This window comes from Pelmatolapia mariae, linkage group LG6 (genome assembly GCF_036321145.2).
Source record: "Pelmatolapia mariae isolate MD_Pm_ZW linkage group LG6, Pm_UMD_F_2, whole genome shotgun sequence".
NCBI classification, from domain to species: Eukaryota; Metazoa; Chordata; class Actinopteri; order Cichliformes; family Cichlidae; genus Pelmatolapia; species Pelmatolapia mariae.
The window spans coordinates 30,058,467-30,075,629 of NC_086232.1; the positions used below are offsets into that span (position 1 = coordinate 30,058,467).

General features: G+C 39.6%; 1 protein-coding gene across 1 annotated transcript in view; it reads left to right on the plus strand.

The window, feature by feature from the left end:
* The first annotated feature begins 3,813 nt into the window (after positions 1 to 3,813).
* Positions 3,814 to 17,163, plus strand: part of LOC134629750 (C-type lectin domain family 4 member M-like) — a 32,419-nt gene continuing 19,069 nt past the window's right edge. Inside the window, exon 1 of the mRNA XM_065471224.1 lies at positions 3,814 to 4,005. Within this exon, the coding sequence (XP_065327296.1) occupies positions 3,814 to 4,005 (192 nt within the window). The remainder of the gene's footprint in view (positions 4,006 to 17,163) is intronic.

Consider the following 17,163-nt stretch of genomic DNA (forward strand, 5'->3'; position numbering starts at 1 on the left):
ACGTTTCTCCCACAAAGCGCTACGTCCAGATGAACAGAATCAACTTTTGGAGATTTACTTTCCAGGATGATTGAGAATGCATCAAGACACTACTTAAAAATATCATTAAATTGTACTTATTTATTTCCAGCATATGGCAGTTATCTCAAGAAGCTGGTGATTTCTGAACTCCAGATCAATAGTCTATGTCACGGTTTGCGAGGCAAGCCGTGTGGGAATTATTAGAGGACCCAAGATGCAGGCACTGCTGATGTGAGTGAGCTTTATTGAGGAGGATGACATACAACAAAAGGAGAGGGTGGCGAGAACAGAACTGACAAAACTTAAACTGAGAAAACTAAGAATAAAACAAACCTGAAACCTTGAGACACAAACGGAGATGCAGGGAGACAGAGGCAGGGGAACCACACAGACAAACCAGCAACGCACACCAGAAAACACAGGGCTTAAATACACATAGGGCAATCAGGGAATGGGATAGAGGAGGGAGACACAGCTGGGATTAATTGGACATAACGAGACAAGGGGAAGCAAAACTAGAAACACTGACAAGAGACACGGACCTTCAAAATAAAACGGGAAACACACCGACTGAACTGTACACACGCAAACTTAACACAGACTGGGGAGACAGAACATAGGAACGTGAAACGTGGAACAGGAGAGTACAAAGGACACAAAACATTAGGGATAATCATAAAAAATAACCCAAAATAAACAAAACCACAGATGATTAATAAACTAAAACATAAACATGGAGTCCACAGACTCCGGACCATGACAGTCTAATCCTTTGCTTCTCCAGACTGGAAGATGAAATATTGTTGAGCAGGACACCAAACACCAGCTTATTTAGTTTTCAGTCTCACATATAAAGTGACGTTCGCAATCACAATTTAAATCATTCCAGTTTGATTTGGGGTTTTCTCCAGCAAGTTCAACACAGTGTTCGTCTGATTTGGCATTATCCAGCTGTTTGTATCTCCAGATGAACAAACAGTTCAGTCAAAGTATTAAAATTAAATTCTCTTGATGTCAAGTAATAAACTTTCAAATATATGTTATGATGACACAAATTATTGTTTTAATAACAGAAAATTACATTTAAAAAACAAAAGGGATTATGTGTGTTACACACACACACACACACACACACACACACACACACACACACACACACACACACACACACACACACGTGTACGCCTCGACCTAACAATGTTTACACACACTTGTTTTCATATCTTAGAGAGGACATCTAATTGACATAATGGTTTCCCTAGCTGCTTTCTCCAACCCTAACCATTAAAAATGAATGCTTAACTGTAAATCTGACATTATATTCACATTTTGAGTATGAAACATCCCCCCAAACTCATGCGGACAGGCATTTTATCCTCACAAGTGACTGTTGGTCCCAACAAGTAAAGTAACATTCCACAAAGATATTAAAACAAGGTGCAGACACACACACACACACACACACACACACACACACACACACACACACACACCATGGAGTGAACAGTGAAAACTGTCTTGAGTAAGATGCTGCTGTCCAGTCTTGACTTGCTCTCAAACATTTTCTAACAAGGAAAGTATCTGGGCTATCGATATAATTCTTGCACTGTAGGCATTAGCAGGCTTTGGTGAACAGTCATGTTGATTTTCATGGCTCTACAATAATCTATCTAGGATACTGCAAGTGAGAAAAAATGGTATCATTTCCAAATTTTGACATCTGAATCAGTCTGAGGGAAGGACAGATTGAACGTCAGGAGAATCTTAAAATATATTGGCAAAGGGCTCATGTCTCTACATCGCATTGTTCGCCACTCAAACATCTGTCCAGTCAGAGACTTCCAGCTCTGATTTAGAGTGAAATTTTTAATGCTTTGGGGAGACATAGAGTGGCACACTTCCATAGCAACCATAGCAATGCATGTATTTTGTAAAAAATTATCATGATGCGACAAAAACTTAAGCAGTGATTTTATGAAAATGGTAAAAGGCATGAAAAAGCTGAATACAGTAATAGCCCAGTGGTTTGAGAGCATTTTAGAGTTTTAATGATGCTTCTAAGTGAAAGTATCAGTTTTGGTGGAATTCTGGAAGTTTTTAATTTCTATTCATCAATGGGAGCAGAAAATCAATAAAAAGCTGAATATTTTAAAAAGTATAAAAGTTAAACAGCAAGAAATAGCAGAACATAGCTGGAGAGAGTAGACGTAGCAGAATGTTTAAGATAGCAAGTAGTTAAAAGCCAAAATAAAGAAGCAACTTAGAGAAAATAAGAAGGATAAAGAAAAACAGGAACAAAATAGTGTGAATGCTTTACAGTATTCACACTATTCAGCTAGAAGACTTTAAAACAAGCGAGACACATGGCAAGATGGAGATCACAACAGTGGACAAGGGGACACTGAGACATATATATACAAGGAAATAATACAAAGCTAAAGGTCTAAACAATGTAGAACACATAATAAATTCAGAAATAAATCATGAACCCAAAGAAACTCGATACACTGGGAGACATTTAGCAGGCATTTAAGTACAAAGACAAAGCAACAGATCAAGAGTGTCAGATCTCATAAAGATTGTATTACAGTAATGTGATAAAATAATGTGCCATAGGAAGTTTGGACTTTTAAAAAACATATTATAACATATAAGATGGCCTTTAATTGTAATTGTATTTGTATATATAATATAAAAGATGGCCTTCTCTACTTTTTATATTCATACTCCATATATGAGATATAATAAATTCTTTCAAGTTGATAAAGTGTTGCAGTCAGTATTGTGTGCATATTCAAATGCAAAGATGAATGCAGTCATAACCCAAAACAGTCCTAAGGCATGGCACCTGCCCCTAGTTTCCTGTTAAATAGATAATCGCTTGTGTCAATGTATTTTCACGCATTTCAGAGCTACTACACACAACTTCAGAGGCTCTCGCAAAACACTGATCACCTCAGAGACTTAAAGACCCAACTAAACCTCCAATACAGATAAAAATCATGGATGAAGTCTATGCGAATACGGATGAAGTATTAGGTTGTCACAGAAAGTTCAAAAGTGAGCATCAAACTTCAGAAGACATTTATATGAATCAGGAAGTGATCCAAACTGTGCAACATGAGACAACTGGACCTGCACCCCCAGGTAAAAACCACAAACATTTCTATAAATATTACAATTACATGTTGCTGAAGGTTTGTGCAAAAACAAAACTAAAAATAAAACTGAGGATTTTATATAAATTGTCTGAAAAAAACAAAAGACTAATTTGAGGAAAAGTAATCTGGAGTCTGGCTTGCTGTAGAGTTATGGTGCTTGTTGATTTTTTGTTAGCTGTTATTTTTGGTACATACAGAGAGAAAATAATACAATACAAATACTTCGTGACTGACAGTATTTGTGTAACTGACACCAAGACCCATTCTCAGATGCTGATTTTAGGAGCAAAAGGTCTCACATACTACTTTTTAGATTGAAAAAAAAAGCAACTGGTGTTATATTAAATTGTATGAGGATATGAACATTTTTAATGATTAGACATATAACAAATACTGATTTCTACCTTTAGGAGCTGAATTTGTAAAGAGGAGTTCCTGCAGAGCTGCTGTGATTCTTCTGGGTCTGCTGTGTGTTTTCCTCCTGATTGGACTCTTAACTGTGGTTTTTCTTTGTGAGTACAACAGAAATGTAATTAGCGTGCTAAAATCCTCACAGGTGATGCATTTATTTTCTGATTATGTGAACAACACAGTCACCCAAGGCAAATCTCAGTGGGAAATGGATGTAGCGATGCTACACAAGCTTGTTGACAACGTGACCAGCGAGCGAAAGCAGTTACAGACCAGTTACAACATCCTGACAACCAAACAAGACCAATTACAGACCAGTTACAACAACCTGACAACCAATCAAGACCAATTACAGACCAGTTACAACAACCTGGTTAAAGAGAGAGACCAACTCCAGAAAAGATTGGAAGACATGATTACAAGCAGAGACGATCTTGAGAGAAAGCTTCAAGGTAATTATTTCTTATTATTTCAAATTATAAATTTGTTTCGCCCACTACGTCAAATGAGAAAAACTGAGTATTAATGACTTTTGGGGGGGGGGGCAGTATAGTGTGTGGTTAACACAACAATCCTGGGCTTGTGTGGAGTGTGTGGAGTTCGCATATCGTCCCTCGTGGGTTTACATTAATGGGTGATTGTAAATTGCCCATCGGTGTGAATGTAGATGCCAATGGTAGTTTGTCTCTGTATCAGCCTGGTGTCACACTGGCGATCTGCTTCTAGACCTATTTTAGGCAGGATTGGCTTTAGCCCCCCCCCGCAACCCTTATAAGGATAAGCGCAAGAGAATGGATCTTGGGAAAGGCTTTTGAAGAGTAAAGTTGTAAATGTAAATGTAAACTGAGGCTAATGTGAGTGAACATATTCTATACATTCATATAAGCTTATTTAGAAAAAAAAAAAAAAAAAAAAAAAAAAAAATTTAGACAGTTTATTGGGGGGGGGGGGGGGGGGGGGTGTTAACCTGCATAGACAAGAAACAAACTTCTGATGTTTAACTGACTTCTTGGCTCCAATAATATCTCCAGCCTTCTTCAGTTCTTCATTTTTCACACAGCCGAGTATAGACATGTTAATACTGTGGTTTAGGTTCAGGGTGTGTTATGCTACAAATTACTGTAACACCATCAAGGCTTCAAAACGAGAAGTGGACAGAAGAGAAAAGTTGATCTCTCCCTAACTTGACCTTAATTAACTTTCTCCAGACAGTGACAGCCTCTGACTCAAGCAAAATTATTAGAGACAAATTATTAAATCTGACAAGCACTCCCTCTGAAGTCACAAAAAAATTGTAACATTTTTCACATATGCTTTGCTTTTTTTTGCTTTTTTAACTGAAGTGCTTTGAATTTGTACCACTGATTACTTCTCCAAAGCACTGGTTTTGAAATGCTCGTGATTGGAGTTTTATGGATGCCACCTGTTACAAAGTAAGGCCAAAATATTATTCTGATTTTCTTAAACAGGTTATCAACAAAACTGGATGGCCTTCAATGGTAATTTGTTCCAAGTTTCTTTAGAGCAAAAGTCCTGGCAAGAAAGCAGACAAGACTGTCTTCAAAAAGGTGCAGATCTGATGATTATCAACAGCCAAGAGGAACAGGTGTGTGTGTGCAAACATGATACAGATGTGAATGAAACTAAATGAAAAGACAGGATACACTGATGCATCCCTTTAGGTTCTGCATGCTTACATTTAGTTTCTCTCTTTCTAAAAAAAGAACTTTGCGAACCAGTTCAAGAAGTATTTGTGGATTGGACTGACTGACTCAGAGACAGAGGGGACATGGAAATGGGTGGATGGGACTCGAATGAACACAAGGTTGAAATAAAAATTTAATTTCTCTCTCGTCCATAAAGTCTTCTTATGTCATCAAGTACATTAACTAACTAACTTAATTTAGCCAATGTCGTGTTACTAAAAGCAAAAGTCTGACTGAATTGTTGAGTTTAACTTCTATAATTTTATCTGTATTTCAGCTCCTGGAATAGTGGTGAGCCAAATGGTGGCAGAAACGAAAATTGTGGACAGATAAAGGCTTACAACTCACAAAACAGCTGGAATGATGAAGCATGTTCCAATTTACACTTCTGGATATGTGAGAAGAGAGTTTCTCCATAACTTAACATCCATATCCAACAAATAATGCAGAAAACGGAGCCATGAGATGAACTCCTGAAATGAAGCTGAACAGAAAGCAGTGGACACAGCAGGTAAAATAAGTATTGCACACCTCACCAATTTTCTGAGTAAACATATTTCTAAAGGTATTATTAACATGAAATTCTCGCCATATGTCAGTAACAACCCATCCAATCCACACATGCAAGGAAATCAAACCACAGATATAAATAATTCATGTGTAATAATAAAAAACTTACACAGGGAAAATGTATTGAATACATGAAAAAGGTGCAAAAAGGCATGGAGAGGCATGACACCAGCTGAACTCTATCAGTAATAAGAAAGCAATTCTGTCACTTAGTGCAAATTAATATTAGCTGAGGCGCAAGAAACATCTCATGATGGGTAAAACCAATGAGGTCTCTTGAGACTGTTGCAACACATGTTGATTGCATTGGTTACAGGAGAGTTTCTACAATACTGAATGTTCTAGTGAGCACTGTTGGGATAAAAAAAAAAACAGAAGTTGAAATAACATAATTTCAAATAAACTGGCTGAGACCTGGTGATCTCCACAAGATTTTAGACAGAGGACTGGAAACAATTATTTAAAAAGATGTTCGAGGCCAAGGACCATTTGTGGAGAGCTACAGAAAGACCTGAAATTATCTGATACAATCATTTTAAAGAAAACAATAGGTAATGCACTCAACTGCCATGAACTATATGCTCACCACTCAAGACTCCGTTGGTGAAGAAAAAGCATGTTAAAGTGCTTTGATGTCTTTACATCAAGTATCATGTGTGGATTGGATGGGTTGTTACTGACATCTGGTGAAATTTTCATGTCAGTTGCACCTGTGGAAATATATTTACCTAGAAATGTGTTTAATACTTATTTTACCGGCTATAAATGGAAACAAGTTTAAACAAAGTGTTTTTGCAATGCAAAGCACATCAAAGCAATGTTGTGCTCAAAAATACTCGTCTTCATGTTATACAAAAAGATTATGTTCTCATAAGCTTTGCATCTGTATGTAAAATGTAACTAAGTAATATTAGCAATTTAGACTTTTTTTTACTCCATGTGAGGAAAAATTGACTCAGTAATAATTAATTATTATTCTATATATGTATATATATATATATATATATATATATATGTTATTTTTTCCCCTCTTTCTGCTATCCTTCTGCCAGAAATCTGCTCTAACACTTGTCTCCATCCACTCCACCCTGCTTGCACTCGCTTCTTTGCCTCTATGGTGCACTGACTGTTGTTCTAGATGGATGACCCTAGATAATTAAACTCACCTACCTTCACTGTTACATCTGTCTTCCTCTCATTCAAACACATGAATTCTGTCCTATTTTTACTGCCTTTCGTTACTCCTCTCTTCAGAGCATGCCTTGGCATACCTCATACCTCTCTATGAGGAATGCAGACCTCATTGTCATGGGCCGCATTCTGAGTTTACTATGTGTTGTTGATTTCTTATATTAGTAATTAAGTTATGTGTAGTTCTTGTCATGGCATTTGTTGGTGAGGAGTTGAGAGTCCCTGTATTTCGTTATTAATTGTATAGGTTTAGTTCATCTAGTTAGCCAAGGCTCATTCTAGTTTGCCATGTTAGTTCTTTTGGTTCCCCTTGTGTTTCCACCCCTATGCTTAGTTATGTCTGTTTCCGTGTTTCCCTTTTCCCGCTACAGTGTTCGTGTGCCTCGTCAGTCCACCATGTTAAGTCCACGTCATTGTCTATCCTGTGTTTCTTGTTGCCCAGCTCATGTCATGTTTGAGTCTTATTACTGGTCCTGTTTTACTTTGAAGAGGCCTTGTGTTCTCATTTCATTGTTTTAGTTTCACTTTCCCCTGTGGTGTCGTCACGCTAATTGGTATCAGCTGTTTCCGCATGCGTTTTCCTTCCCCTCGTCAACTCCTATGTATTTAGTCTGTCTATTTCCATTCATTCCTCATCACGTCATCTGTGTGTCATCCCTCCACGCCGCCACAGTCATAGTCTTCATAGTTAATTCAAAGCCATCATACTCACAGTTTATTCTTAGCTTTCTCTGTTTATCATAGTCACCCTCAGTGCAGTTTGGCTCTAGTTTATTCTCACCTTGGTTTATGTTTACATGTGTGTCAGCCCCAAATAAAGGCTCACTTTTGGTTAAAGTCAGTTTTGTCTTCCCGTCTGGGTCCGCACCTGGGTCCTCCACACAGACACCACGTGGGCTGAACATTATAGTCGAATGAGGTCAGACAGCATGGACTCAGAGCAGATCAATAATTTTATCCTACCTGTCCCTCCTACTCCACACCTTAGCACTTTCATGCTTTCCCTGATGGATGTTCTGCACCACCCTCACATACGTATCTGCCACTTCTGACTTTTTCATGCAGTACCACAGTTCCTCTCTTGGCACCCTAAATATACTTCCTTTAGATCCACAAAGACATTTATTCAGTACTGAACTAATGAGGGCATAGTTCACACTTCATCACTATTCTCATAAATGTTTTTGCACTACCCTCACATACATCTCTGCCACCCATGAGTTACTTATGTAATACCCGTAATACCCCAGTTCCTCTTTTGCCTCTCAGAACAAGTGAATGTTTTTTCTCTTGTAGCAAAGGTGCACAACAAAAAGTGTGGCTAAAGATGTGCTGTCATTTAACATGAGGTTTTATTTGATCTTATTTTCACTCACGACCTATGTATTGTTAAATAACTTAAAGCATTTTGTTGTTTAGTATCATGCTAAAGGATATTTCAGCTTGCAGTCTGAATGAGCCAGGGATCAGACTATCGATCTGCTGTACTGTGTTTTTCTTGTATAAAAAGCTTTGCAATCCAAAAAGTTATAATGTTATTTGTTTAAGTAACAATAATTAAATAAATAAACCAACTAATAAACAACTTGTTAGTCAAGAAAAGACTTCTGTGCCACTTTTCCTAACCTGGAAGCTGAGTGATGGCCTATTCCTGACAAGGAGACAATCCTCTGCACTTTACAAAGATGATACATCCTCCTGGCAGCAATTCCAGAGAGCAATGACCACTGCAATGATCGTCATAGTCTTTATATATCTATGCTGGCAGAGTGTAAATACAGAGGGCTGAATGCCCTTTGTACAAGCAACATACTGTGTAGAAAATACTTACATAGGCATACACGTGAACAAAGACGTTTATGCTAAAAAGTTCCCAGTTATGAACACCTTATGTTTGAGAGTTTCAGTGCAGGCATTTTTATACTCAGCATCTGTTAATCACCCTAAATTACTGTAGAAGTACACAGTTGACAAATGTGTTAGCAGTTATCCTATTCCTCATTGATCTCCCACACAGGGTAAACTGCATTCTACAAGCAAGCAAATGAATTGTTAATAGTCAAAACAGAAATTAACATTTTCAAAATCATTCCAGCATTGCGGTGCTCCTCATCCAGGTGTGTAAATGACACATCTCTCTGCAGAGTGGTTTGAGTTCTGCAGGGCATCATAAATGTCTCTTCCAGTTGTTTCTATCACTGTCCATAGGACCAGAGTCCAAATGTATGGAGAATAGGCATTAAAACATACCAGTTGGTTTTGTTGTTTGTCAACGTGGCTTTCAGCTATCTTCAAAGCTGCAAGCCTCGCCAGCACTCCTGTTTTATGGCCTCTATCAACCCCCATCACCTCACTTCAGGCATTCTTCCTGTGGGGGCTACTTATGACTCCTCTATTGTCCATTCATCTCTGCAGAAAACCCCTTTGCGGAAAGGGTGTTGGATCCAGTTGTTTTACTGCTGTTATGATCCCACCTGTTGAGTCACTTCAGCAGTCTTGTAGAAGTGGTCATGAAGCAAATGACAACAACAATGACACAAAGGAGGACCCTCTTCAGAGTGTCAAAGTATGCATAGCACAGTGACACAGCATCAGGTGATGTTCATAGGAAATTGCTGTCATCACCACCATAGCTTCTGATTCCTGTGCTTTTCACAGAATCATGATGCCATCCTTGAACTCCCTCTGTGCTGTCGATTGGAGCTTGGCATGCTCCCCTCATCCTTCAGATGCCTGTCTGTTATCCACAATCTCCTCTTGATGACCTCTGGAAAGCCCCGTGGCACAGCTCTCATTCCAACGCAGCTTTATGGTCATTGCTGTGGCTCAATCTAAACTATTTCCTACCATTTCATGGTTGTTCACTTGTACACGTTTGCAAAAAATGTTAGTCCGTCTTCAGTTAATTGACTTTCTTTCCCCAGCTGCTCACTTCAGGTGCAAGAAATAACAGCTTCTGAACTGTGACGGAGCAGGTGGTGTAAATATCTGCAAAGTGCATCACTAAAATGCATAAATAATAACAACAAAAACAACAACCACCCAACATTTTTGATAAAAGTCAGAGTTAATTATAGTCAAGGCCTATAATACGATTCAGACCGGCCCTAAGGTTTTGGTGGCCCTAATCAAGATTTTATGTGTAGCCAAAAAACACAACACAACAACCAAATCACACACACTGCTCATCACTGGTCATAATATTAAAATGCCAAAATAAGATACAAAAAATCAAATTAAAGCTAGAAAATGAATAGTTTACCTGGAGAAATTTGGTGCAGTTTCTTAGGTTTTGTGTTAAAATGTCTAAAGTTGTCTTTTTGTATGTAGATAGAATTTTTATGAAGAATTATTTGAAAGGTTTTAACAGTGGTATCACTTCGAGGTAGGCTGTTTTTTATTCTTTACAGTTTCATGTTGCATTTAGATTTATATCTTCCTCTCATAGTTTTTCAAATATCACTTTTTAAGGTCAAACTACAAACACTGTGTCTACAGGTGGGTGTGTTTTGCTTTACTTGGTTTATTATTTTTAAACTTCTACTTTTTCCTCTTCCCTTTACTCTAAGTGGCCACATGATAATTCTTCCTGATTTTTAGAAAACATTGATAATACACATGCTGACATACAGCTGGATTTATTCACACAGAACAGAGTACAAATTCAGAATCAGTAAACATGGTGGAGGATCTGTATTCCAAGGTTGACTACACCAAGAAGATTAGATTTCAGACAAATGAAGAGGACAAAAATACAAATATCAGTGGTAACACTGATAATGCGACAATTTATGATAACTACTGCACAGAGGAATGTACCCAGCCAAAATTACAAGGAATCACCAGCGAGGATCAGCAGCAAGGTATTGTTTTATCTGCCTGCCTTACTCACACTACTTGTTACCCGTAGAAAGAATAGATTTTGTTTTTAACATTGGAGAAAACATTTGTTCATACACTCTCAAGTAAGGCTGCAGTAAAAGTCCATTTGCCTGCACCGTTTCCTCTAGATTTAATGATGCAATATCAGGACGCAGTCTGTGGTAAAAAGCAATATTCTATATTTAGCTTTGGCAGTTTCATTCTTTTCTTATTTAAGTGTAAGTCTCTTTACTTCAATCAGCAGCATCGTGATGCAGTATTGCTTTACAAAGGTTTTGAAGTCAAACCTTCTTTTGGGTCTTGGTGTCTCAAAGTGGGCATGAGTTCATACAGATGTGAGAGAGATTAAGCTATGAGTAGTGAATAAGTCAAAAAAAGGCTAGGCCATTTAAAGTCTATATAATAGATTCCATTGCTCGGCTCAGACAGTTTCTCTAAGGAAGTTATGGCTCCTCCTCGCCATAACCATCAAATTATGGTAACTTTGGTATCACTTTTGATCGGCATCTGAATTTGGAAACTCATATCTCAAAGGTTGCCCAGTCTGGTTTCGTTCACCTGAGTAATATTGAGAAAATCAAACCTTTACCTTTAACTTATTGTCTCAATAAAACTCAGTTGCTGTAAAATAAATGCAACTTTTGATGACGATCAAGTGGCCCATTCACTGAAGCACCAATTTTTCCTTTGACAAGGGAACATAAAAAAAGGAAGGAACACAATTAATAATAAAAATTGAAATAGAAATTTACAGTACATTAAACAAAGTACTACACTCACTGTAGTCCAAAAAATGTTCAGACTTGTTCAGAGCTGTTTTTTTGTTATGTCTGTATTTTATAACCTGTTATTTAAACATTTTTGTAGGATTTAGGCAATTTCAGGTATTAAAATCCCATTCAACATCCAGACATTAGAGCATGCTGGTGGTGTAGAGTAATGCTTTGGGGCACAGATGAAGAATAAACCTTCCTGTTGTGAGGTTAACACCAGTTCAGCTATGTGCTGTTTTCTTTTTTCCATTTTTTACCACGACACCACATGTTGTTGGCACAGAAAACAAATTGCCCTTCTGACCACTGACTCAACAAACTCCAGAACTTTTTTAGAAACAGATTAGATTGCTGCTTGAAGTGGTTCTACAAGACACTGAATAATGGGGTATAAAAGGGGCCTTTTTTACAGGCTTTTCCTGGACAGCCTACAATCTCGACATGGCTATGTGACATGCCTGGCAACCCAGATGTGCTAAAACACTGCAAATGCTAAAAAACTGTCATAATATGCTTTGTGTGAGATAGGCAGAATTATGGACCCAAATGCAGGACTCAGACATGGAACTAATTGGTGGCACTTATAGGAAATGTACAAACTAGAAAACATGGGAACTCTGAGTGGAACAAAAAAAAAATGCATTTTCTGTGAAAATGCAGTGTGAATGCTGTAAAGCTGGTTTGTTTCAGCTGACAACTGCTGAATAGGCTGATGTCATCATTAGAAAAGCTTGCTGAAATGTAATAACATAGAAGAAACATTTGAAAACCAAAACGGTCAGCTCATATGTTTAAATGTCAAGCCTGTCAGCTGAAAACAGCTGAAGTTACCTGAAAATAACTTTTTGTACAACTGTGAAAAATTGGCACAAACTTTAGAAAAGGAAGAAAAAAGCAGCATCACTAAAGCAGCACAAAATTAAACTGAAACTTGCATGAGCTGAAGTCATATTTTATTCTTCAGTACATTTTTGTAGGCTTTCCTACTTCCGCATACTTTCTGCTACACAAACTGTTCTGGAATGAAAACGTCCAGCTTTTTCAAGATTGGGTTTTACAGGCTGTTAGTTTTCTTTTTTGTAACTGTTAAGTCAAATTGTTGAATGTTGTCATTGTGTTTGTTAAATTTGTAAAGTCTTGGTTCAAACTATAGGATCAAAGGCATTCCTTTGTCTGACCCCCTCCCCAGCCTCTCGAGGTTCTGGGAGGAGGCTGTAGTGTTTTATCACAAGCACATCACTTGTGATAATTCTGTTTGATGTTTGGTAAGCTTCCTGCCCTTTTATGGTTTCACCTGTGTTGTGTATAGTGAACCAACACAGGAATTGAACCATATATTGGGTGTGGGGGAGATTACTCTCTTTATGACCAAGGATGTTGTTAAAAACAGTTGTGAGCAGGAGGTCACACAAATGCACCCCCATGACACACACACACACACACACACACACACACACACACACACACACACACACACAGTGCCTTGTCTTTTGTAACCAAGGGGGGTTCTACGGTGGGAGGTACTTGTGTTGTGTTGTATTGTGTAAACTGTAACTGTCATGGGAATAAATGGCTGCGAGGAGAGCTGCTCTTTGAAGGACTTGGTCTAGAGATAGGTGAGGAGCATAAAGCTCCACAGCCTGGTTCTGACCAAGCTCTCCCTCGCTAGCAATAAAAGACCGGTTGAAGATGTTCTGTCTTGTTTTTCGTTCTTCAGGAGGAAGAAGTCTCTAAACTAGCGGAGCCTGTGGAAACACAGACTCAACAGTAACTTTTCAGCTTTTTAAAATATTTAACTTTTTATGATTTTTTTCCCATTGAAATGAATGGTAAAATCTTTAAATCCTCTTCAAACTCACCCACCCAGGGTCTATATCCAGATGAACAGAATCAACATTTTGGGATTTCCTTACCTGGATGATTGAGCATGCATCAAGACATTTTTCCACATCTTTGGCAAGGACTGCTTAAAGCTAGTACGTGAGCAAACAGCACATAAGATGGCCGATTACAGGAAACACCTGAGATTCAGCCTCATACGCAGTCAAAACAGTATTGCTCCTAAAAGTCTGAAAATGAGCTCTTTAGTTAAGGGCGTCTGAGTAACAAGTCCTCCAGAAGGCACAGCACCAGGTCAAAATGGCAGCCGTGAGGTTGGATGCCAAAGTTGGCGGAGGAGGGAAGTGAGGTGACTGAGGCAACTGGAAAGGGTGGAGATGAAGGCCTGTTCCTCATCCTCCGACCACATCACTGCCAGGAAGGAGGCAGGCGATCGAAGGCCCGACCGGCTTCTGGAAGGAGAGGAATTCCGCGGCAGCGGCATGGAAATGCCTTCCCACTGTGGGGGCTGCTGCTGCATCATGGAGACCTCCACCCAACCTGGAACTTTTGATCATTAAATGTCACCCCTTCTGCCTTCCGTGGGAATTCACCGTAGTCATAGCCTGCACAGTCTACATTCCGCTTCACACAGACTTGGACACTGCCTTATGCGAGCTACACAAGGCTCTCAAACACTTCACCACGATGTTGCACTCTTTGTCATGGGAGATTGTAACAAAGTCAATCTCAGACGCACATTTTACAACCTTTACCTATACATCACCTGCCCTTCTCAGGGGCAGTAGTACATTGGACCACTGTTATACTCCGTTTAAGTACTGTTACAGATCACAACCCCTGCCGGCATCTTGGAGTCAGTTTATTACGCCATTTTCGTTATGCCTGTTTAAGAACAAAGGCTTAAGCAGGAAGTACCAGTCACAGGGGAAATCGCACACAGGACGGACCAATCCATAGCCACGCTGCAGGAAGTGTTTGATGATGTGCTTGATCAGCGGTCCCCAACCTTTTTTGCGCCACGGACCGGTTTGTGTCCGACAATATTTTCACGGACCGGCCTTTAAGGTGTCGCGGATAAATACAACAAAATAAAACTAGTACCGGTACCGAAAAAAAGAAGATTTATTCATAACACACGTGAAAAGACCCAGGAAAACCGAGTTAACGAAAAAAACGATAACAAAATAACGCTAAAAACCAATCAAAACCCTGAAAACCATACATTTCACACCCGAGTCTCAACTCTCGCGGCCTGGTACCAAATGACTCACGGACCGGTACCGGTCCGTGGCCCGGGGGTTAGGGACCGCTGTGCTTGATGACTGGGACGTGTTCTGGCAAAATTACAATGACATAGATATGTTTAAGGAAGCGGTTGTGGGATTAATTGGGAAGCTAGGGGTTGATACAGTAGAAAAACTATCATCTGAACATTTCCGAATTAGAGGCCATATGGGGAAAAAAACGTCTGTGAGATTCTGAGGCTGCACACCGCCACCTACAAAGCAGGGCTCGCCTGTTTTAATAGGGATCAATACAAGGCTACATCATACAATGTGCACAGTGTGGTAAAAAAGGACAAGCCGAGTTATGGGGAAAAAAAACCAGTCTGACTCTAGGAGCCTATGGCAGGGACTGCGCACAATAACGGACTATAAACAACAAGCCTCTACAATGATGAATGCCGACACTTCACTGGTCCACCAGCGAAGACAAGGCTCTAATCCTCACAAGGCACACCGTGGCGAAAGCTTTCAGTAAAGTGAACACCAGGAAAGCAACAGACTCAAGGCAACAGACTAAATCCCAAGTGAGGTCCTAATACCAAATTTCCCCTTGTGGGACAATTAAAGGATTATTCTATTCTATTCTATTCTAATAGCTTCGCTGAGCAGCTAACACCGGTGTTCACAGAGATCTTCAATCTCAGCGTGGCTCAAGCAGTGGTTCCCAGGTGCTTCAAACAGTCGGTGATTGTTCCCGTTCTAAAGAAATAACAGCCTGCTTGTCTCAGTGATTACCGCCCAGTAGCACTGACTTCATTTGTTATGAAGTGTTATGAGCGACTGGTCATAGACTTCATCACTTCTTAACTTCCTGCCACCATTGATTCACTACAGTTTGCATACTGGACCAATCGCTCCATAGACAATGCCATATCACACCTACTACACACAACCCTGTGCCATTTGGACTCTGGCAGGGGAAACTATGTTAGGATGCTATTCGTGGTCTACAGTTCTGCATTCAACACAATAATCTCCTCAAATCTTTTCAGCAAGTTGAAGGGTCTAGGTCTCAGCTCATCAATATGTCAGTGGATCCTCAACTTTCTCACAGACAGACCCAGCAGTGAGGCTGGGAAAAATTGTCACTCCCTTTATCTCACTTAGCACTGGAGAACTACAGGGCTGTATTTTAAGCTCCCTGCTGTACTCACTATAGACCTACGACTGTGTAGCCATGTCAGACAATACCTCCATTGTCAAGTTAGCTGACACTGTGGTGGACCTGATTTTTGATAACATCGAGAAGGCCTATGTGGAGGAGATCAGGAACCTGGAGAACTGGTGTCAGAAGAATAACCTTCTCCTAAACATCAGGAAAACTACCTCAATAACCTCAGTAACTGTTTTTTTTTACTGTCAATGGCACAACAAAGAATAGCTAACTCATTAGGCCAGGATCCTGCAGTTTATTTTCACTACAGGCCAGTGGACACCCTTCCAATGATGAGGATGTACACATCCTGGACAGAGAGGAAGGCTGTTTTGAGAGGGCAATCAAGGAGGCCATATAAGTGAAAAGGGAAAGACAATCTTTCACCATCTTAAAATGCTGTGATTGCAGCCATTGCCCAGTTCTCTGTGAATGGTACTCATGGCCATTGATCAATAGTCAGGGTTTGGCAGAAATAGGACCCAAATGCAGGACTTTCTGAATGTAGACAGTGCGTTTATTCACAGGAAAAAATAACAACAAAAGAGCCAAAAATCCATAGTGTGTGTGTTCTCTGTGCAACAGTTTCCCAATTCCTGTGCAGTGATTTTCCTCCGTGGTCTGTGGTGAATGTTCGGTTCTCCTCGGTGTATATGTACATAAGCGTTCATTTCCCTCTGCACGTTTTTGCAAACCTGCTGGAAACAAGAGACGCTTCAGTTAGTACAGGTTCCAACAACCAGCCAACAGAAACACTTTCTTCTTATGAGCAGGAGAACTAACTGTGTTCATAGTGCAACAATCCTGCTACTCTCTTAAGTAGTGTTCCCTTTACGACAGGGGTCCCCAACCGTTTTTGCGGTTTATGTCCGACAATATTCTCACGGACCGGATAAATACAACAAAATAAATACAACAAAATAAAACCAGTACCGGTACCAAAAAAAAAGGAGGTTTATTCATAACACACGGGAAAAGAGCCAGGGAAACAGAGTTAATGATAAAAACAATTAAAAAAAATAATGCTAAAATCCGATAAAAACCCTGAAAAGTATGAATTTCACACCTGAGCCTGAGCCTCTCGTGGCCCGGTACCAAACGTCTCACAGACAGGTACCGGTCTGTGGCCAATAGTTGGGGACCGCTGCTTTACGAGGCTGATCGGCA